A 24,249-nucleotide genomic window follows, 5' to 3' on the forward strand; every position below is an offset into this window, starting at 1 on the left:
GTCTCGTGGAACATGAAAGTATCTCTCTAAAAAAAGTCACATCTCATCCCAGGCTAAAAAGTGTCGTCTTGTCTTATGCAATACACTGCACAAAGTTGTGAGCGGTGACTTTAAAAAAGTTATTGTATTCATTGTTTCCTAGCTAGCATTCCTTCTGCTTTCACATCAGTCTGTGAACTTGTACTGTATGTAAAGTGCTTGTATATATTAGTTTTATATTTTAGTCCTAGTAGTTATTGAATTTTGACACATTGAAATCAAGTTGTTGTACAAGTTGAGACTGTTCTTTGATTCCTTATTTATGTCACATTTATTTACGTAAGCAAAAAATCAGCATGTAAGTGTATTGCTCCCACAAGATGTATTGTAGAATTTCCATATTATGACATTTATTACCTGTGATAATTTGGCACAATCTGACAGTATTATAAATTATAGGTTTATCAAACAAGTTGGTTGTACTAAATATTTTTCTGAAAGTACTTTCTTCTACAAACTACTGTTTAACTTATATTTGATTTTGTTTTAGGTGCCTTGTCATCCTCCTGTAACCCTATGGTATTTAACTTTTACAATTATTTGCGAACCCATCCTCTCTTGTTGCGAAGACATTTTGCCTCCTCAGAAAAGCTTACATCAAAGATGGGACTAACAGTTGAGAGCAGTTTGGCTGACTCTATTAGTTTGGTTGAGAGGAGACTTTTCTTTACAACTGCTCATTCACATTTTAAAGCTGGATGCCCCATGCTTGCATTAGAAGTGTTGTCTAAGATGCCAAAAGTAGTCCGGAAAAACAAGACACTTTTAGGTGAAAACATATCAATTTTGTCAGACAGTTCTCAAGACCTTTCACTTTCATTGGATGTTAAGGAAGAAACATCTTCAGATTTTGATTTGTCTCAGCCATTTGTAAATGGTTTTAGATCTGTTTCTGATGGGCATTCAGATTCTGTTCTTAGCTTTGACTGGAGTCAACCTTCTTTAATTATTCCAGATGAAAATTTAAACTTAAAATGGGACACTGATGAAGAAGATATAGATAATGAACAATCTGGCTTGTCAATGAAAAACATAAAAACTGAGAATAACAACATTATTAAAGAGAAAGCTGAGATCAGTTCTACCTATACTGAGTCGTCTAGCACTTTTGATATCACCAGCGCTGTAATCTCTTCTGATGACAGTATTACAGCTCAGTTGAAATTCAATGCTTGTCTTAAAATACTCACCACTGAGCTTCGAACACTATCTACTGGTTATGAAGTAGAGGGTGGCAAGTTAAGATACCAGCTGTATCACTGGTTAGAAAGAGAGGTTGCAGCTTTACAAAAAGTGTGCAATTATAATTTGGATATGGACTATTCTGGTAGCATTAATGCAACAAAAGTAGATGATATTCTGTCTTCTGGAAGATCAATGGAATCAATGAATAATCAGCAAAATGCTGTACGTTACAAGGAGTACCTTCAAAGTAGACATCAGTGGCTTGTAAAGAACCAGTCTCTTCTAAGGATGTTTCTTAGTTATTGCAGTCTCCATGGCTCTCATGGTGGAGGTCTTGCATCAGTCAGAATGGAATTAATTTTACTATTACAAGAATCTCAGCAGGTAATATTTTTGTGGATTTTATTTTTGAATTAAAAAGTTGTTCCTAAATAGAGCCATGTTTAAAAGAGTAATTATTATAGAGGTTTGCAGTGTCATTGATGCCTTGTATCTAATGTAGTTTTATTTTTTTAGGACAATGCACAACAAACACCTATAAATCCTGAGCAACACCAAAACTGTGTGCCTTTCCTTTTAGCATGTACTGCAAGTGCAAAAACAGTTGTAACTAATCCTGTGGTATATCTGACAAACCTAACCCATGACATTCTGCATACTCTAATAGACCTAGACTCACCTCCACACCCGGACATCAAAAATAACAAGGTGAGAACTGTTGGCAGTCATTGTGCTCTTTTACATTTTAAATATTATAACTTTTAATTTTTTTGCAAGTTGCTCTTACAAACAGTTGCTTGGAATATGTCTCAACATAAAAGCAACATTATTCTCAGATTTTTATTTATGCATTTTTTTTTGGTAATATATAATCCTTTTGTGACAAACAATGTTATTAGTTTTTGGACATTAATGTAGTTGGCTGGTTATTGTTTTGAAAATTACCAAAAGCATTTGATATAGTATGGTTACTGCCCCCCACTCCTTTTTTTACCCACAAAAAATAAGAATCATAAACTCTCTAACAAGTGAATATTTTTTTTGTAATCAAACAGATAGATTTTGACTGTTTTAAATTTTGTTTATGTGATTTTTTTTTTTTATGAAAAGAATTTAACTTTATAAATTAACAAGACAGTCAAAAGCTTTATTAGATTAGCTGGATAGGTCTTTTAATTCATAGCACCCTGTGGGGCAATAGTTTTTGTGTCTCCTAACTAGATTGTCAACATTTTATTAGCCAATCAGAAGCCCAGGAAAATAGTAGGTTAGGGTAGTGAAGAGAGTGCTTTGTCCAATTGAGTGGGTCTAGCTATACAAAACAAAACATTAAATCTCAAATCCATTCGAGGAGGGAAAACTTTCTGTTAAGTTAAACTTTTAACATTTAGGGCAGTTTATACCAGATATTCTCATTAGGCAGCAATTGAGTGACTATGGCAAAGTGAAAAAGCATATTTAAGGATGTTGTATCTGTATAGTGGACAAGTCTCGCAGAGTTGCAGATAAAACTTCAATTTCTACCTGTCAGTTGGTGTGTGCAGAGGTTGATGAGAGGAATTGTTGATCAGAGTGCAGTCTGAGTTGGCAATTATCAGGAGCAAAGAATTAGTTCAGAGCTGTAGAGGTCTTGAACATGCAGCATCTGAGCATGCATGTGCGCTGGCCGCTTGTTGCTAGTCAGATGTTTAAGGTGAGGTTTCTTTTGTTTTCATTATATCTCTGTATGAAGTGAGTTGTCTATTTAAGGCAGGCATATAGACATTGACAGGCCTATTCAACAAGATTCTACATATCCTGTAAGGCTCTGCCATTTTGTAAGAGTTAACATTGTCATTTCAAAACCTAGACAATATTCGATACAATTGTACTTGGAGGCATGGCTGGTGCATTGGAGAGACGCTTGTGAATTATGAATAATTAGCTGCTCTACCCATGTACCGCGAAAAGTGTCTACTTAAGGGAATTAGTGTGTGGCCGTTTTAGCTCAGGATGTAGGAATTAGTTTTGTTGTCTTACAGATTGCTGCAACTAAGCAGATGTAGCATTATGCAATAAAATTATTACAGTGATCCCCTGCCTATCGCGGAAATTACGTTCCAGACCCATCAGCGATAGGTGAAAATCCGCGATATAGAAAGACCATATAAATAAGCATTTTTTTTATAGTTTAAGCCTTAAAATACCCATCCCACACGCTTTAAACACATGTAAACTTATTAAAACACACTTTGTAAACACATATGATATGTGGATGTCTGGCTAAGGTTATGCAGAACACGCAGCTTGCCAGCAGCTACAGAAAACCAGCAGATGATCCAAGCACTTCTCCTTAGTGTGCATTCAGCCCTCACACCCATACATTCTCTCCCCAACCGCAAGAACGTGCAGAGCGACAAGCAGAACAGGCATCTTGGCAGAAGCAGCACAAAGCCAGTAGCTGATCCGTCCACTTCTGCTTAGCGTGCGTTCAACTCACCCCTTCACAAAGCGAGCGGCAGAGATGCGAAGTGGCAAAAGGACAGCTGCTGTACAGGCTTTTAAGTTATTGATGCAAAGCACGACAAGCACAACTAACAGCTGGCCAGCAGCAGGAGCACCAGCTGAACCGATTGCATCTCTTTAGTGTGTGTTCAGACCCCCCTTCACAATGTGAGCAGTGTTGTAAGTGCTGCGAGAAAGTGATGTAACCACACCCAGTGCTGGAAATAAATGACAAATATTGTTTTTTCAAAAGTTTTAAAAGTAAAAATGAAAATAATGCATATGTAACAATTCCCATGAAAATAACAATCTCTTTAAATTGTTTATCCGGTAAACCAAACCCCGGGGTGGGCGAGCGAAGTGAGCAGGGGGCAGAGTCCCCTAGTAATAATAATAGTATTAATAAATCCGCAATGTAGCGGGGTCGCGATAGCAGAACCATGATGTAGTGGGGGATCACTGTACAATGATTCATAGGTGATTTGTTCAAAGTTAATGTAGATTTTGTTGAAGTCACAGTGCTCTATTGGCATGGAACTCTAAAATTAGATCTGCCTGATTAAATTTATTTGAATAAATGTTTACCAGCAGGAATACTTGAAGTTACTAATTACTTTTACACACTCAAACACATTCCCTCAGTAGTTGTTCTCCTACTGTCTTCTGAACAAAAAAATCGCCTCAGCATGCATTATAGAAAAAATTGTACTTTGTTGTTTCGTCGTGTCTTGGCTATAGTACACTTAGTGTTCATTGATATTGCCTTCTTCTAATGTACAGTGTGCCCACAAACAATTCTTGAAGTGGGGATTCCTCCTTGGATATCTGTGTATGTGTATATTAGAATATGATGTAGAAGGGAGGGTGGATCCCAATGAAGCCTTGCGCATCTCTGGTACTGGCCCACTATATGCACTGCCCACAAGACCAAACAAGCACTATCATGTATAGAGCCTGGATCTCCCCTCATAGGCTGGTTGGGAGAATGCACTGATAGTGTGTTGCCGCATCCACCACACATCGTACCACCTGGATTGGGACCAGAATGCATCAGGTGACACATCAGCACCACACTGGAACAGTGTGAGTTTTTTTTGTTTTTTTTTTTACAGTGGTTTAATGTGAAACCTGCCACCAATCCCTAAATTTTCCCTGTAAGCTGGAGGACCTGCTTTTAGAGCTGGATGCAGATTAATGTCATACCCAGGACGAAGCAATTGTAGGCTAAAACAAGAATTGCTTATTCAAAATATAACACCATAAGGATAGGCCCTAACTACCCTGTGACCCTGCCAAGGATAAGTGGGATAGGAAATTAGATGGTAATTGAAAAATATTGTAATTTTGCTGACAAGCTACATTAGCCTGGGTATCAGTTACCCACTGTTTCAGCTAACATTCCATCACACAACTGAGTGGCTTCCTTTAAAATGGGCAAACTAGTCAAAGTCTCAAGTGGATTCCAGCTTAGTCGACCACAGTGAGCAAACATATTAAGGACAGTTAGCTACACAAAAGAGCACTGTAAAGTGGTAAAAATCATGGGCTGTCAGTTTGCAGACACTGCAGCAACATATATATTGCACCCTTCTCATACAATCTTTGGCCAGGCTGCCTTCCCTCAACTACAGTGCACTACTTACTGCTAATTACTGCTAAGGTAAGTTAGGTAAAGTAAGGAATTTTGTGTTTCTTGCTGCAATTATGAGTGCCAGACAGCTTTAATGTGAGGCACACAAGATAAAAAAAGAGAAAAAAAAAAATTGATAGCTGATGTTTGCCACTTTGAGGAAATTTCTGCAAAATTTTGGATGATGTTTATTTACATCAATGACATGCCCAGCCAATCGGTGATGGACGATGTGGTAGACCATATAGTAACAATTCGAAATTGCTAATAATAAATAAATAATGACATCAACAAATTATTAAAAACAACAATAGTAATGTGTAACAAATGTACCGCATATAAACAAACTGCTAGGAGCAGATCTGAAAGCGCGGGGAAACAGAGTTCAGTGTCTGGACAGCCAAAGGATAGAAGCTGTTGCAGAACTAGTTCAGATGCTACAGTACCTTCTGCCGGATGGAAGTAGGACAAAGAGACTGTGAAATATAGGAGCAGTCCTTCGCAATGCTATAGGCTTTTATAAAGATGTCTTTAATGTAGGGCAGAGAGGTCTCAGTGACCTTTTCTGCTATGTGCGCTATCCTTTGTAGGACCTTGTGTTCAAAGACAGTGTAGTTCCCAAACCATACAGTAATGTAGCTAGTCAGAATGCTGTTGGTGGTGCCCCTGTAGAATGGGGTGAGAATGCCTTCTTCAGCTGCTGAAAGAAGTGGAGACACAGTTGTACCTTCTTGGCTATGGAAGCGTTGTTAAATGACAAAATGAGGTCAGCTGCCAGATGTACACCAAGTAATTTGGTAATCTAGACCACTTCCACCTCAGAGCACTTGATGTGCCATGGGGTGTGGACAACTTGAGGCTTTTGAAGTCAACAATCATCTCTTTCGTCTTGTCCACATTAAGAGACAGACTGCTGCACTTGCACCAGTCCACCAATTGTTGTATCTCCTTTTTGTAAGCAGACTCATCCCCTTTGATAATGCGACCATCCAAAGTTGTGTCATTCCCAACATTAATGACAGTGTTTGAGCACTATACAGCCATACAATTGTGAGTCAGCAGAGTGAACAGAAATAAGAAGAGTTCACAGTTGTCGGGAACCAGTGGTCAGTTTAATGGTACTGGAGGTGGAGTTTCCAACGTGGGCTGTCTGGGGGGTCTCTGTCAGGAAGTTCAAGATCCATTTACATAGGGAAGTGGTGTAACCTAGCAGTCCCAAATTTCCTATGAGCTTCGTAGGGATGATGGTTTTGAAAACTGAACTGAAATCAGTGACAAAAATCCTAATATAAATGTCTGTTTTGTCCAGATAGGACAGGGCCAGATGAAGAATAGATGATATGGCATCTTCAGTGGAATAGGTCAGGGAATAGGCAAACCGGAAAGGATTGTGTGATGTGGGAAATCTGGCTTTTACGTGGCTCAAGGATAGCCTTTCAAAGCACTTCATGATGAAGAGTGTTATAAGGTGATTATTAAGGCAGGAGACAGAGGACTTCTTGGCATGGGTGTGATGGAGCTGGTTTTAAGGCATTTGGGGATGACTACCTGTGTCAAGGAAATGTTGAAGATGGCTATAAAGATATGCATCAGTTAATTTGCACATTCTCTGACCACTTCACCAGGTATCTTATCTTGTGCAGCAGTTTTGTGTGGAGTTACATTCAACACAGTCCTTCTCGTGTCAGCAATGGAGAAGTACATTATTCATTCTTCCTGAGGAGGGATGGACTTCGTCACAGCTATTCCATTCAGGCCATCAAACCATGCATATAAGTTATTTAAAACATCTGGAAGGGAGGCATCACTATTGCAACATACCCTGCAATGGGTTGGATTCTGTGCCACATGCACCATGTGTCTCTGGTGTTCTAAAAGTTGGTGTAGATTTTCTTGCCATACTCTTGCTTAGCTGCTTTGATGCCCTGAGACTGGTTTGTCCTCTTTTCTGAGGGCTACTTTGTCATCTGCTCTAAAAGCAGCAATACAAGCTTTTAACAATGTATGTACCTCCAGTGTCACCACAGTTTCTGATTTGCACATTTTCTGATGGTCTTTGAGATGGTCACATCTGTTTATGCACTTCTTAATGGAGCCAGTGACTAATGATGCATATTCTGGTGGCAGCTGCTTTAAACATGGCCCAGTCTGTGTGATCAAAACAGTCTTTCAGGACTGAAATATCTTCCTCTAGCTACACCATAATTTGGTTGAAGGATTGGTTTCGATATAGGCAGTAGTATAACTGAAACATGATCAGAAAAACTGAGATGTTGGCGAATACGGCTTTGTAAACAATGCAAGAGTTTGTGTCCATAAGGTCTAGTTTGTTCTTGGCTATGATTGTAAGGTTCACATAAAAGTTGGGGAGAACTGTCTTCAAGTTCACGTGATTAAAATTTACAGTCACAGTAATAAAACCACCAGGATGCACGGTTTGGTGCTCTGTAACTGCTCTGTTATGTACACTCGCCACTTCTTTAGAATTAAATCCCCGAGATGACATATATAGCCAGAATAAAAACAATGTTAAACTCCTGTGGCAAGTAAAAAAAGATATCATTTTGCAGTTAGACATTCCAGCACTAAAGAACAGTGGCTTGGCTCTGCTACACCGTTTCTGCACCATTTGTTGTTCACATTAACACACACACCCTTAACAATTGATGAAGAAGCTTTTTCCACTCACAAAATGATCAGTCCATCCATATGAATGACCATATCAGGAATGTTATTATGCTGCCACGTTTCAGTAAAGATAAAAATCGAACAGTACTTTATCTCTTGCTGTATTATCCACTGACGTCTGAAGTCTTCCAGATTGTTCTCCAGTGAGTTAATATTTGAAAATAGGATAGAAGGGAGCACCGGCCTAACTGGATTTTTTTTTCTGTTCTGATTTGGACACGAGTTTGTTTACCTCGCTTCTGTTTATATTGTTTATGGCAGTGATGGATCTTTCTTTTCATAGCTGATTGGTGAATTTGTGTTTTCATAACCTGATTTTTACACAATGCCAGGGCTGCTCAATTGCTTCCTTAATGCTGGGGTAATGTTGTATGCCGAGAAGCGATCACTAATCTCAAGCAGTGTATAGCTACAGTAGGTTTTCAACATAATATATGCAGTACAATCCACACAAGAGACAGCATTTAACACATAACAGTATATATTGTTTGTGTACAGGAGAGATGGACTTGCATCCTGTCCATAGAATGCTTCTGTCTTGTACCCAGTTCTTCCTGGGGTAGGCTTCAACTTCCCCACAACTCTGCTCTGGATAAGTGGGAATAGAAAATCTAAGGATAGTTATTATTTTACATGAATCATTAGGTTGTTGAAATTATGCCTTAAATTCTCACTTTAACTCTTGGACATGAACAAACAATGTTTTACTCCAGTTTCACTTTTAAATATGGTCTATCACCACTGTCATTTCCCATAGTTTATTTGCATGACATTTTCCTGAATGTTTTGTTATTTTAATAAGATAAAAAAATCATTTTTTGAGTACACATGTTACATCTAATAAGAATATGCTGTAATTGTTGACATTATAGTTAATGTGTGTAAGTTGCATGAATTCTAAACAATGTTTGAGAGGTGTCTTTTGTGCAAATTCCCATCTCAATGGAATACCAATCTGACTTTGACTCCATTTCTTTCTTTTTTTTTCTTCAGCCATTCCTTGATAGATTTATTTATATTTAGGGTCTCTGTCATGTGGCAAGGTCACTTTTGGTTGAGATTCAATTTTCTGACAGATGGTCTCTAATTACCCTCATGCACCCTCTGGTAAAATGGATTCATAGTGGATTCTGTGTTGTTAACTTCCCAGGCCCTAATGCACCAAAACATTTCCACCACCATCCTTTATGCCATTTGTATCTAGCTTTATACAGTTTTTTTAGACAAATGCTGTATTTGGTTTTCACCAAAAATGTCTTCTGACACTATGGCCAAATATCTATCAATCCAGAGCACATATATAGGGTATGGAAGATGTTTCTGAGATAGGCAGCCTTGTCAGGCTAACTTAGCGTATTGCTACAGTAAGCCACACAACTGGTGAAAATAATAATTGTAATGTAATTAATATAAAGATTAAAGACTGTATTTTGTTTAAATAGAGGTTTCAAAATAAAACATATCTAAAATGTATCTGTTTTATTTTCATTAATACATTTGAATTTTCTTTTCCTTTACTACATTTTTTTGTAGGTCCATGTAATGCATACCTTGGCAGCATCACTTTCAGCCTGCATCTATCAGTGTCTTTGCAATAGCCAAAGCTACAGGTAACTTAGTGTATTTCGTGTATCATTGTTTCAATGTACCAATATAAAAACACTTTTGTATTACATTGTTCTTGTAACTAAACCTTATACCTTGTATACTGGATTTAAGTCAGCATTACAGTTATTTTAACAAACTTTCAAGACATGGGAGCTCAGTTGTTTCTAAGATTGAAAGCAGTCATTTAAACCATAACAGTTTATGTACACATTTCCAAACTTTCTGGATACCTCATGGTCAAATGGAGCACTAAATTATTTTGTACTCTATAATTTATTTTGTTCCAAGGGTCCTCCTTTAAAAAAAATAAACTCCCATTCTGTCTTGAGATAACAGTACAATTGCTGCTTATTTATTAGCTATAAGCAGATTCTTATTTGAGCATCTCCCAGAATACATTAGTATTTCTTATAACAGATTTAATTTCAACTATAAGTATTGTCACAAAAGCCACGATGAGACAAAGCAAGGTTTGGGGCAGCCACCCATATAATTTGTTTTTCTGGCTGCAAAGCGTTCTTTTCAAATGATAGCACTGCTGTGCACAAAACCGAGTCCAATACAGAACTGAGGGCATACTGAAAAAGAGGAGGTTTTTAAAGGGGAAGACAGAAAGTGAGATCATAGGGGTCGGGCTCATTGAGGTCTTCAGCCATTGGTTTGAGCCCGGACGTGACATCACAGGGTCCGGAGCCGGCAAGGTCTCCTTCGATAGGCTCGGTCCCGGAAGTGACGTCAGGAGAGCCAGGCGGAATCTCCCGGGAATGGCCTGCAGGCAAGGAAGAAAGAGTCAGTGCACTCTGCCACATCCTGGTATGTCTCAGAACCGTCCTTACCCGAGTCCTTTAGCTGCCTCCCATGCGCACGTGTGTGACAGTATATAAATAAACTAGGGGCTTTGTCCCCTGCTGGCTTCGCTCGCCAACTCCCTTGCCAGCTCTACGCGCTAGCCTTTTTGCGGTTCTGCTGCTCGCGTATGGGGATGTGAATCTTCAATTTAAGCATATTTTAATTTTCATGTTAAGTGCTACATTTCCATCCAGGCGACGTATGCCCATGATTGAATTTCGTTTCTTTCTCTCTATTAAATAAAATGACTTTTTCGAATGTTTGGCTCTGAGATTTGTTAAAATTCTTTGCAAAAGCTATTCTAACGTGAAACTGTCAACATTTTAATACGGATGGCATATCACAATCTCCTTTGGTGTCTAATGTTATCAGCGGGAGATGTACTACATTACCTTTCTTGGATACATTCTTCTTTCTACAGTAATTCATGCTGTGGAAGACCGGATGATTTTAACGGTTATAGATATTCTTGGTGATATTGTAAGTTGATGTTTTCATCTTCCACACGATCACCACCAACTGTTTCAGCATAGTCTGTTGATACGCATTTATCCATTTTGCCGTGTTTTTGTCAACATTTTTGGCGTAATTTCATTTGACTTCCACGCTTCTATGTGCTAGGATTGCCCTTGTACTCATTTTTTCTGTTCATAATCCTTCGTGATGAAATTCTTCAATAGGATTTTGACATTATACAATACTATTGAAGAATTTAATTGGGAACTTAAAGTGCGGAAAACGTTAAAATTTGTAAGAGCTGAGAGAGCAGGAAGTGTGTCTGACAAAAGCATTTATAAGGCTGAGAGTTGAGAGTACCATGGTCTTGTTTGAAAAAATCTTTTCCAGAAAGTCACGTCTTGTCTCCTTAAAAAGTCTCGTTGTGTTGAAATATTTTTTGTATAATAGAGAGACAAAGAAGTGCATACATCAAATACCTTTTTAAAAATAATGAAACCTTGAAAGTGAATTTTGTAAAGGTTTCTTCATTTTCTTTGTTGCATATCACAACATCACTCATTGACATTTTCAGGAGGCAAAGTCCTCTATTTGGTTATCACATAAAAGCTGCTGTGCTCAAGGTTTGAGCTGATGCTGATAATAGCCAAGCTGCTTAAATGTTGTTGTGTCATGGATGACCTCAAGTATGTGTTGATGAGCATAATTTTTGCAAAACTGGTAACTGGAATGGTTGCTGCAATCCGGAGGGCAACCCATAGATTTGCACTTCAATGGTATTTAATTGCTATTATATATCACTTGATTTTTTTCCTTTATAAATGAAGGCCTAATTAGTACTACTAATAATAATAATGGTCCAGGTTATCACTGTGTTGTTACTCTTGTGATGTGATACAACACAACATAAACAATTGCAGTACTAGCATTACTACTAGTAATAATAATAAAGATAATATAAAGTTCAACTACTACTAATAAAAACTACTACTACTGAATATGCTTAATAAGCGTAATGCAGTAAATACAAGGTCAAATTGATGCTAAATAATTAGATATTTAAAAAATGATCAGTGATTATACCACCTACACTTATGAATTTATCTAAACTTCATTTTGTCCTTCCAGTGACAACAGATAGCAATAAGGTATTAACTAAATTAGTAATGTTATCTAGTTGAAGTTAATCTGAGTTGATTGTTCTTTTTTGTATGTCAGAGTTGCTTTCATGAGGCTTTTGCACAATTCAGCCAGTAGGTAACTAGAAAGCAAGAGAGCCTGTGTTTTGGTTCAAATTTACAAATGTGTCCTTAGTATAGCAACATTCGGAACGCATGATATGTCTGCTAAGAATAGCAGCCTTTGACAACGTGTAGAGGTCCTGAGGTTTATATGGCCATAATAAATCATCCTAACCATGTGTCAACTAGGTAACACTGTAACATTAGATTATGTGTTAAATACTCAGTATCAAAACTGTTACTCATAATATTTCTCCAGTAAACCACAAGATTTAGTGTAATGACAAATATATATTACTAAAATCATTTGTTACCAGTGCAGCAGCTGCTGCTTCATGCCTTTTTTTTTTCTTTTGTGTTCTCCAGACTGGTGTTGATTTGAATGGAAAATGATCACAGGTGACTGTTAATGTCATTAAATTGATGACTAATTAAACAGCAGCAACCCCAAGAGAGTCAAGCTGCGAACCTCCAGAGCTCTGCTGTCGCTTTGCATTATACGTCAGTGATGTTATGCCCAGTTACACTATGGTTCAAAATTAGGGTTGTGGGAGGAGTTATCTGACTCAAGTCAAATAAACAAAAATGTGCATCCAATTGACTGGCCAGCAGAGCTGCAAAATTGTGGAAGTCTGTGAACCCACAATACCCCCACCTAGCATCTGTCCTCTGATCAAGGGCAACACATGCTATGGAAAAAAAAAAAGCTTCCTCTATTTTCAAAGAAACCATTCATGGAGATCAGATGAGAATACAGATTTTTTTTTTATTTGCACACATATATGCACAAATGTATTGGCCCATGGAGTGAACAATTAATTCAGCAGTTAATTTTTTTAAAACTTTTCTTACATTACCTTACCTAATACATCACATCATCTAACTCTTAATGGGCAGAATCTTATCATATTTACCAATCTACTACAGCCAGCAGCAGTTTCATATACGTACATGTTGAATCGTCTATTGGGTTTTCTAATTGATCTTGTCGCAGTGTCATAATAGGGGTGTTCATTGCTCATTTACTTCTTTTTAACATTAGAAATTACGTTGGTGGCTCCTCTAAGATGCGGCAAAATCCTCACATGCCTAAGCTTAATAATACAACATTTAGTTGACCCTTTAGTTACATTCAGTCTTATCCTTAGGTTTAATAATTCATTGTCATAACTTCATATAGGTTAATGTTTGTGTTATATTAAATTGTAGAAATTATCATGTATTGATTAGAAGTACTGATTACAATTCTATACGCACACAGTGCATGAGCGGCACATAGGAAGGCGCAGGTCATATTAGGTTTATATAATGCGTTACATATACGCTCTTTGACTTTTTCTATTAGGCATGGCACAATACGAGTTTATTGGCACAAAATCTGCAAAGCTGGTGCTGCCTAGCAGGCTGCAAATTCCAAGGGATACTTAATTGAATTTGGTATTTTTTAAAAACATTAATCAAAACAGCATGCAGCTGTTTGTGGATTTTGGAATTTGTGAATTCTCCCTATCATCCACATGAATTTCTAACTTTCAAAAGTAGGAGGCATTCTATAGAGCAATTTTGCAGTAACTTACAATCCTCATTTGTTGCTACATTTTAAGTAGATACTATGAAAATGGCTAAAATTGTTGACATTTTTAGGGCAACCAACAATAGCAGGAAACTACAGTATTATACTAATGTAGTGTCACCTTCTTACCTACATTCAAGTAGTCTGATGCTTTACAACTTTAAGCAAGTGTTGTTTTTAGAACAGAAATAGTACTTATTATTAAACAGACCTATTACTGGCATGTAATACCAATAAAAATTATTCACATTCCTTAGAAGTTTTCACCTTATTCTTTGTAAGCCATTCCTTATGTAGGTATGTACTGTATGTATCTAGCTATCTATCTCAATGCTAATGCTCAATGTCATACTAGAAATCAAATCTTCTCCCAAGGTGTTGGTTTCTTCCAGACTTGCTGCATTCATTTTATCCTCTACCTTTGCAATCCTTCCAGGGCCTGATGCAGAAAAGCTCAATTTTGGTCTCATAAGACCATAAAGTCCACATTCAGATGACTTCAGAGTCTCACATGTACAGTACCTTCTAGGAAAGTCTGTGCATTTTTTTTTATATAAACAGTGGCTTTCACGGCTTTCCCTTGTTTCATAGAAAAAGTACCTCTATGAAACATGGGAAAGCCGTGTAAGGTACATTTAACCCATTACTTGTTCCATTAAATATACCTTTTTGTATAACTCTTGAAAATTACAATATTCTTTGGATTTTGGTTTCTAGAGGTCCCTATATACTGTATTCTCATTGTGGCAGAATAAAAATACATAACACTTGGCAGAAGATAGCTCATATACAAGTACAGTATAAGCATTGTACCTAAAACAGTGTATGAATTACTGAAAGATTATTCATTTAGCTCATTTTTATTCAGTTTGTTGTGGACAGTTATATTGGTCTGCATATTTGCAATTAGTAGTGTAAAAAAATACAAAAGCAGTGAAGTGATTCTTCTAGTTTGCTCATTTGCATTTTTTTCTTTTACCGCTTTTGGTAAATGTGCCTAACTGCTGTCAATGTTTTATTGCATAATAAACTGTGAGGATAAGAGAGGTCTTCAGGGGAGCAAAACATGTTTTAGCCCAAACTGAAAATTAATTATTTTGTTAGTGACTTGGAAAGACTGTTTATTTATTTATTTATTTATTTATTACATTTTGTTCCAGTACCTCCCATATAAGCCAGTTTACTGGATTTGCGTATCAGAGTTTTTTGATGTCAAATCTTCAGTCTATACGAACTGTAAGTTTAGATGAAGCAGTTACAACAAATACAGCACCAGCACTGTGGCCAGGTAATATCATAATGCATATTTTTCTTAAGAAACGATTGTGGCACTTCCTATACTTGTATTTTTTAATCTAATTAAGTCTCTGCTTTTTGTTTAACTTTGTACTTTTTAAGTTCACGTAATGTTTTGACATTTGCACTTGAATAGGTTATAAATTTGTATATATTTGCTTTATCAGGTGTAGGATCACTGATACATCTTCTAAATTCAGCGGGAGAAGAGGACCAACCTCGGTTGACAGTGCTGCTTTGTGAGATTTTGACAGCAGTTTTTCTGAGTTTGTTTGCCCACGGTCTAGCTACACATTCTAGTAATGAACTTTTTCGAATCATGGCTCATCCATTAAATAGTATGATGTGGGCAGCTGTGTTTGGTGGTGGAGCTCAAATACCTATTAAAGATGACATCCAAACAAAGAAAACAACAGGTTAGTACCTTGTTAGCACTATGTTGCATTGAATTTCTATGAATGTATGTGTGTGTGTATGTGTATATGTATATATATATATATATCTATATATATATATATATATATATATATATATATATATATATATGTGTATATCTATATATATATGTGTGTGTGTGTATATATATATATATATGTGTGTGTGTGTGTATATATATATATATATATGTGTGTGTGTGTGTGTGTATATATATATATATATGTATGTATGTATGTATATATATATATATATATATATATATATATATATATATATATATATATATATATATATGTGTGTGTACAGTGGACCCTTGACTTACGAACTAAATTCGTTCGCGAGGGCTGGTTGTAAATCAAGTTGTAAGTCAAGACTATTTTTCCCATAACAAATAATGGAAATACCCATAATGCGTTCCGAACCTCCCACAGCAACACTTACTTAACCTTTTCTTAATAAAAAAGGGTTGTATAATGCGCATAATTTACCAAAGCACCAATAAGTTTTCTAATGTACTAACCAAAAAGTTATAAAAAGTGCCTAGCCTACCAGAAACAACAATTTCATACTGTACTTATCATTTAATTTGACATCTTTAGGCTGCAGGAAGGGAGGAGGAGAATGAAACGGAAGGTGGTTATTGTTTAGAAGGAGCCTCCTTATGCAAATCTTTTCTTTGTAAAATTGTCGAGATGGTGGATTTCGACATGTTGTACATATTAGCGAGATCGGTCACGAACGCCACTCTCATATTTCCGCACAATTTCCTTCTTCGTTTCGATTGTGATCGCTGCTTCTCAAGTTAATAATGACAGTAGTCGAGCACTCAGTTCAAAGCTTGCCGTGTTGTGAACTGCTGTAATAATACACTCCAAAGCAAGCTGTTGCTGACTCAGCCTGAAGACATCATCATGTGCCACGCCAGCCCGCTAGCTAACATCCCTTAACAATTTTGCGTCTTGCTTGCCATGGTCTTAGTGAATTATATATATATATAGATAAATCACTGCACTGAATGAAATTACGTCCACAAACACATGTATCTGGGCTCCGACTGGCGCTTACGAACGCTCTCGGCTGTTTGTTTACGATCGCACAAGCGGATACACGTAACCGCATTCTAGTCGTAATGCAAGATGTTGGTCGTAAATCAAAACAAAAATTTTGGTCGTAAATCAAGTTGTTCGCATGTCAGGCCGGTTGTATGTCAAGGGTCGACTGTATGTATGTATGTATATATATGTGTATATATATATATAAATATATATATATATATATATAAATATATATATATATATATATAAATATATATATATATATATATATATAAATATATATATATATATATATATATATATATATAAATATAATATAATATAATATATATATATATTATATTATATTTATATATATATATGAGATGAGTTATTTTCACAATTTAATTTTTGTATTTGGAAGTGGAAGTGGGCAAGTCAAATATTCAAAATGAAGAACATTTAACTAAGTTACAATAGGTCCTTCTACAGTGCTGCAGAACTATTGTAAATAATTTTTGAATATTTTTTAAAATCCAGTCTGTATTTGCCTGACATATAATCATATAGAAAATCAATATTGATGTTTCCCTCAATCTACAAGAAATCCTATTTTTTGTTTTGGCAGGAAGACACCTTTCTATCCCTAGTCCTCATCAGGTAGTAGTGTTCTCCATGGAATGTGTGGGGTTTTCTAAAGCCCTTGCAACCACCAGTACACATACCACAACAGTTCCAGCAGGCAAGATTTTAAAACTAAGTTAGGCCAAACACATTGTGTATGTAAGCATGTGTTTTCTGCATGGAAATTTGCTTGAACTGAGGACATTTTAGACTTTTCAGTTGGTAAACATGAAAATGTGTATACACTGGGTTATTTACCTGGTTGCTGTGTGCATTATGATTTCTTCATTGTTTCTAGGATTTCTCAGTGTTTCCATGTTAGTGATTATTATTAAATAATCACAGCTGAAATAACAAAATTAAATGTATGCGTAGACTGAGTGTAAACCTATTTAGGGCTAAAAATACACTGTTACTTTTATTTATTAACACCCATATATTTCCTAAACCTGATTTTCCCAGTATAGATTTTTAAAGGGGGGTACAAAACATTTTAGGGCTACTTTCTTCTTTCAAAATACAAAATTAAACACAAAGAAATCCCTAGTTTGATGCTATGCCTTAACATTTCTTCTCAGAGTATATTTTGAATTCCTACAAAACTGTTTATTTCATTTACCATTATTGTGTTTCTAAAAACAGTTGATTGAAAGCTCATTTTTTATATGTAGATTTTTTTTGGTTGCTGTCTGTTATCACTACAGAAGTTATCTTTTGTAAGTGTTTGAAATATGCAGCATGTTCCATTTCAGCATGTGTCTTGCAGCAATACTTTTAATTTTTTTTCTGTGAATCCAGATTGAATTTGTATTGAGAACCAGACTGCCGCTTTCTTGAATTGGAGACCATTTTTATATAAGGACATTGCTAGAAAAGACTTTTGGTTTTACTTAGCAAGAGCATAATTAGTGCATTTGGTTGTTTATATATAAAATAAAACACTTAAATGTAGAGTTTCTGGGATCACAGAAAGCTAAATACATGTTATGTTAAAAGTAGTTTTTCATTTTACCTTTGTTTTCTTGCAATGTTGTTTTTGAAGAAGTAGACCGTGAAGTTGGCTGGAATTTATCTCAAACCGATATAGAAAATGGTTTTGGAGATGCTGGTGAGTAGGTTATTGAGGTGATTAGAAAGACATGTTTTTGTTCTTCGCACTTAACATTTGCCTTACTGTTTCTACAGTAAAATAATTAACTATTTAAATTTCAGAAACAAGCCACAGTTACTAGAATGAAAGTAATTGCAGCATTAGTAGCATAAGAATTGGAAATTCAATTAAATATGCATGCCGTAACCCTGTATGTGAAACAAGTTCAAATACTTTTTGTGCTAATTTAGGGTGCATTTAAGTATAAAGTTAGAATAGTTTATTCATAATTATTTATAAAGAGCTGCTATTGCCACGTGTAGAGGTAAGAGAACAAAACTGTTTTTGGCAGTCACTGTACTGGCGAAATTGAAATTTTACAAATTCCACTTAGATACAGTACACCCCCAAAATTCGCGGGGTTTACATTCCCAGAGCACCCACGAATTGTGAAAATCTGCAGATTTTGAATGTGGTTAAAAAAATGCCTATTTTCATTGTTTAAACCCTAAATATTCCCCCAAAACACTTTAATTTCAAACTCAGCTTAATACATTACCTACAATATGCATCCTATGAACTTTGTTAAACAGAATCTGCCCGATTTTCCTCATCTTGCACCCTCAAAAAATATTGCTCAATTTCAAGGACTTAGACACCATCTCTGCAATATATAAAATTATTTTGCAGTCCCTCCCTTTTAAGGATTCAAGAGGACAATGGGAAAAAGATTATCAGAAAAGGAGTGGAAAATAGCAATGCAGAGACTTCACTCGACCTCCATATTCGCAAAGCATACAATTAATCAACTCAACGTTGTATATTGAGCACATCTGTCTCGCCTAAAACTGCCCAAAATGTTTCCAGGTTAAGATCCAACCTGCAAACGCTGCATTCAAGTCCCAGCCTCGCTGTGTCACATGTTTTGTTCCTGCACCAAATTAATATCATTTTGGACCAATATTGTTAAGTGCCTTTCAGACAGCCTTGGTGTCACAATCCCTACTAACCCATTAACAGCTGTGTTTGGTGTTCTTCCAGATGAGTTTAAAGTGGCGAAGGACAAACGAACTGTGATTGCATTCACTACACTTTTGGCATGCAGACTTATTTTGCTAAACTGGAAGAATCCTAACTCTCCTCTTTTAAGTCAGTGGGAAACCGATGTTTTATACTACAGGTACTCCTCACTTTACGACCGAGTTCCGTTCCGATGACTACGTCGTTAAGCGAATTGGTTGATAAGCGAGGAGCTTGCGCCAGGAATATAGGATCGTTGTAAAATTATAACATTATGCAACAAACTTCAAATTTATTCATAAAAAGACATGCATATGTACATATTTTCATCTGTTAATTTGGTTATCTGGAGCTGTAGAGGGTCCAGGTAAGGGAGATGACGACAGTGAAACAGAAGTTGTACCTTCAAGGGCGGAGGTCCTGGATGTAACAGTCGAAAAAAAACTTGTAAGTGTGGTTTGCTTTGTAATCTTCTTTTTTTTTTAATAAATTTCTCTATAGCACTTTAAAAGTTCACTCATCCCACGTTGAACTTTATTAAAACGTTCAGTATTTGGATCCATAGCCTCAAGTTCCAACATAGCCGCATTAATTTTGGAGAATACACCAGTTAATCCATGTACCGTGAATTTCTTTTTCACTTCTTCAGTTCTGTCCTCTTCCAAATGCTGCATCGCTTCTAACTCTATTAAATCCTCATTTGTTAGCTCTCCATCGGCATAATCCACTAATTCAGCAATGTCTTCCACTTCAACATCTAAATTAAGCGCATTGGCAAGGCCCGCAATTGCTTGAATTACATCAGTTTGTTCAAGATTTCATTCGATATTGTTTGCGAAACTTTGTATGCATTTTTCCATATGCCTTGCATACACTTATCTGTCACTTCGTCCCAAGTTGATTTAATGTTTTTAATGCAATCTAAAATACTGTAAGATTTCCAAAAATCACGAAGGGTTACTACATCATTTTCTGTTGCTGCTACAGCTTGGGAAAAAGTCGTACGCAAATAAAACGCTTTGAACGTAGCTATAGCGTCCTGATCCATTGGCTGTACGACAGTAGTTGTGTTTTTAGGAAGATACACTACCTTTACATCTGGGTGTAGATCATCAAGATGCTGGGGGTTGCCTGGAGCATTATCAAGCAGGAGAATAATTTTAAAAGGAACTCCCATTTCCAAACAATAATGCTGGACTTGAGGGTATGAAGTAGTTCAAAAACCAATCTTCAAATAAAGGTTGCGTCATCCATGCCTTTTTCTTTGCACGATAGTAAACGGGCAGACTGTTTTTACTAACATTCTTTAATGCAAGTGGGTTTTCGGAGCGATAGACCAGGAGAGGCTTTAACTTGAACCCAGCGGTATTCCCTCCCAACAACAACGTGATTCTGTCTTTAAAAACCTTGAAACCGGGCATTGCCTTAGCTTCTTTGTGCATACAGGAACTTTCAGGCATTTTTTTCCACCATAGCCCGGTTTCATCCACATTAAATATCTGTTCCGGGCAGTAGCTGTCTTTTTTTAATTATTCCATCCATTTCGTCAACAAATTTTTCTGCTGCTTCTACATCTGCAAATGCCGCCTCACCGCTGATTCTCCAATTATGCAGGTTGAATCTCCGCCTAAACCATTGAAACCATCCATGGCTTGCTGTAAATGATTTTGTCGATTTTTTGCCTTCACGTGCCTTCAAAGTCTGAAAGATACTGCATGCCTTAGCTTGAATTATTAAAAGGCTGATCTGCATATTATTTTGCATCTGGTTGTCAAACCAGATCGCCAATAATTTCTCCATCTCGCTAATAAGACCTTTTCGCTGCCTAGTTATTATGGCTTTAAATCTTGTCGATGATTTCACCGCCTCTTTCACTATAACTTTATCCTTTAAAATCGTTGAAACTGTCGAATGTGCCGATTTCAAGTTACATGCTATTTCTTTAACCGTTTTACCAGCTTCATAGTCTTGTATGATTTTTATTTTCATTTCAAGGTCGATAGCTTTCCTTCGTTTCTTAACAATTTCTCCAGATGATGCCATACTTTTTCTTTTCGTCAACATCTGTACTATTTTTGGGGTTACAAATATGTAAATAAACGAGGTTACATACTGACTGCTTGTAGGAATGAAACTGACTGAAAAAGCGCATAGCAAGCCTATACTGTAGTACGCTCAGTGCGCATTTCACCATTCGCCACTGACTGACACTCAAGCTGAGAAAGGGGATTCCCCGAATTGCAGGTTGAAACTTGATTGGTCGTAAGTGCGAGTGGTCGTTAAGCAAATAGGTCGTAAAGTGAGGTGTACCTGTATTTGAAATTGGAAAAAATCAAATATTCAGTTAGAGGGTCGGTACAGAATTTTTTCAAAACCTGGCAGGATCTAATCAATAATATTTTAGAATAAGCTCTTGATGCACCGAGGAAGCAATTATCTCCACATTTATTTTTCTTCTTCATTCATCTCTATTGCCCTATTAAACTCATCAATTTAGGTATTTTTACAAGCCTTAAGTTTTAAGCCTTGTTCACACGGGCATTAAAATCGAGCGTTTTTTGCGTTCGTAGCGTCCGGTGAGCGCGGATCAAGCGCAGAGTGTTTTCTACACGTAGGAGTCAATGACAGTGTTCACACGGGCTTTGGTGACGTGCGTTTGTCCGCAGCGCTTATACGGCATCAAAAATGTTGCATGCAGCTTTTTTTGGCGTTCAAAACCCAACGAACGCAAGGAAACCGCTTCTAGTTCGTTTTCTGCGCGTTTATTTTACGCTTCGGAGGACCGGATATATCCCATATATCGCATTTCTTCATAAAGCACAAAAAAACTTCCTTTAACCCGACGTTGTGCAGTCAGAGGATGAACCCAGTAGCGGCGGTGATTTTTTTCTCTCCCTACTTCGCCGTATTACGAGTATTTTTAAAACAAGAAGATTAATATCTAACATAGCAAAATGGTCCATATTGAAAGGAGGCACCTCAAATAAAACGACAAGGGCTTTCATATCCAGTTCCCGACACTGCCTCCACAGGTTAGCACACAAACTACAATTTGGGCTGCAGGCTGGCGTTAGACAGAGACAAACGAACGCCGGTGTAGAAGTCAATCGATCGCCACCACAAAATGCAACATAAACGTCTAGGACAGAGCAAGTTCGTTTATCCAAAAACTTAACGTCCGTGTGAACAAGGCCTTACTCTGTTGACATGCTCTGTCTCTCAGGGGAGGGGAGCCATTTGTTTTCAATCCTATTTTTGTAAAAATTGATCTATTTGTATGGAATGATTACAATAAAATTAATCAAATTTAAAAAAAAATACATTACCTAAAAATAAAGAATGTAAAGGTAAACCTGTACACTGTAGTGCTGTGTATCCCGCAGTGCTAGGATGTAAAGAATGTAAAATTCTTATGTTACCGCTATATGTACTGTAGTTCGTGCAAGTATGTTTTCATTGCCAGAAGCCTTAGACATTGCAGCTCGTTTCGGCAGCAGCAGCTTGGGGCTTTAACCCTTAAACTGCCACATACTTGGGGGTTTATGCATCCCTGGACGCCAAATACTTTTTTGCTGCACTTTAAGTAAATGTCACAATTAACAAAGAAAAAGTGAAATTTTAATGGAACACACTTTTTTTCATGCAAAGCGCATCACAATTACTGCAACACTGATCATTTTACACACTGCTAATGAACTGTAAAAACTATTTAAAAAAAAACTACTGGAACAATATGTACAAAGTGCAAGTGACGCCATGGACGAAACTCAGTAAATCACTGAGCCAACTGCGCTTAAACTGGCTGCACACAAGCACACAGAGGTAAGTGCTGATGCTTGCAGGCTAGTCTTAGTGCAGCGGCTCAATCCCAGGGACAGTGAGGCTGCAGGGTGTCATGCTTGGCTCACAGAATTGCACAGAAACACAAGGGATTATAGAGACAGGAACTTTATTGAAACACTTCAAACAAACATGTCTCTTTCAGAAGTAAAAGGAGCTCAGTATGCTGTTAGTTATCGATTAAAGAATAGACAAACATCATAGGGAGCATAGCCCCCAACAGAAGCAGAGAATGTCTGGGGGAGGAGGGAGAAACAAAGCAATCAGCCAAAAAAGGACAGGTACTGAGAAGCCTCAAGTAAGCCCAGCAAGTAAGGTAGCAATGTGAAGGTAATCTATCAGCGTTTTTAAGAGGGGGTTTTTGAGGAGCGTCTGTGTCTTCTAGGGGTGCGTTCAGCCCCCCTGCTCACAAGGGGCTGTTGCTAAGATTTACACCTTCGAGAAGACAGTGATTTATTTATTTTTATGGTGGAGATTCCAGGGATGCACCCAGCCTTGACCCGACCTGTGCACACTCACAAACAGAGACAAAAACAAAGTAAACCAGTAATCAAACAGCAAATAAAGAATGTAATGAAAACAAATTAAATAAGAAAATAATATGTTTCCCTTACAGCGATTACACATTAAATACAACAAAGCACAAACAAAACACACACAGTAAATCATGAAAAGTTCATGAAAAATGGCAACGGATGAAATGTAATGATGAAAATATATAGTTCAGAGATCCGCATGTTGAATGGGAATGTACAGATAGTCCTACTGGTAGTTCCTAAAATGGTGAAATCGGGTTCAGGAGCACTCCTTTCTTTGCAGGATGGCCATTATTCCAGTTGCAGTCCTCATGTACATAGGCAGATGGCAGACAATCCAGGACAAAATGAACAAATACAGGTAACCCAACAGAAGGCAGACAGACAGGAACTTGAAACACAAATTACAAAAGTTTTTTTTGTTGCTTTTGGTCACCGGCCCCCTTTTTAAAAGCTGTGCTGACATCCTTTGACCTCAACAGCCCCAGCACCCTCAGCAGAAGACCAATCAGAGCCACTGCAGGGACTGCTGGGAGTTGCTTCCTGTTCTGTCTACAGTACAGTATTGCCATTAAAAAAAAGCCATAAAAATTGCGAAGGATATTTGTGGTTTCCGCT

General features: G+C 37.1%; 1 protein-coding gene across 9 annotated transcripts in view; it reads left to right on the top strand.

Annotated features, from left to right (window-relative positions):
- LOC120532692 (dmX-like protein 1) overlaps window positions 1–24,249 on the top strand; it is a 315,909-nt gene that overhangs the window by 201,425 nt on the left and 90,235 nt on the right. For 6 of the 9 annotated variants that reach the window (XM_039758971.1, XM_039758979.1, XM_039758975.1 and 3 more), the window contains 7 exons: window positions 530–1,608; window positions 1,741–1,932; window positions 9,560–9,636; window positions 14,914–15,041; window positions 15,217–15,465; window positions 17,150–17,263; window positions 18,188–18,253. In XM_039758971.1, coding sequence (XP_039614905.1) covers window positions 530–1,608; window positions 1,741–1,932; window positions 9,560–9,636; window positions 14,914–15,041; window positions 15,217–15,465; window positions 17,150–17,263; window positions 18,188–18,253 — 1,905 coding nt within the window. The remainder of the gene's footprint in view (window positions 1–529; window positions 1,609–1,740; window positions 1,933–9,559; window positions 9,637–14,913; window positions 15,042–15,216; window positions 15,466–17,149; window positions 17,264–18,187; window positions 18,254–24,249) is intronic. The other 3 variants (XM_039758977.1, XM_039758978.1, XM_039758976.1) reach the window with 2 other exon arrangements.

This window comes from Polypterus senegalus, chromosome 7 (genome assembly GCF_016835505.1).
Source record: "Polypterus senegalus isolate Bchr_013 chromosome 7, ASM1683550v1, whole genome shotgun sequence".
In the NCBI taxonomy this organism is placed as follows: domain Eukaryota; kingdom Metazoa; phylum Chordata; class Cladistia; order Polypteriformes; family Polypteridae; genus Polypterus; species Polypterus senegalus.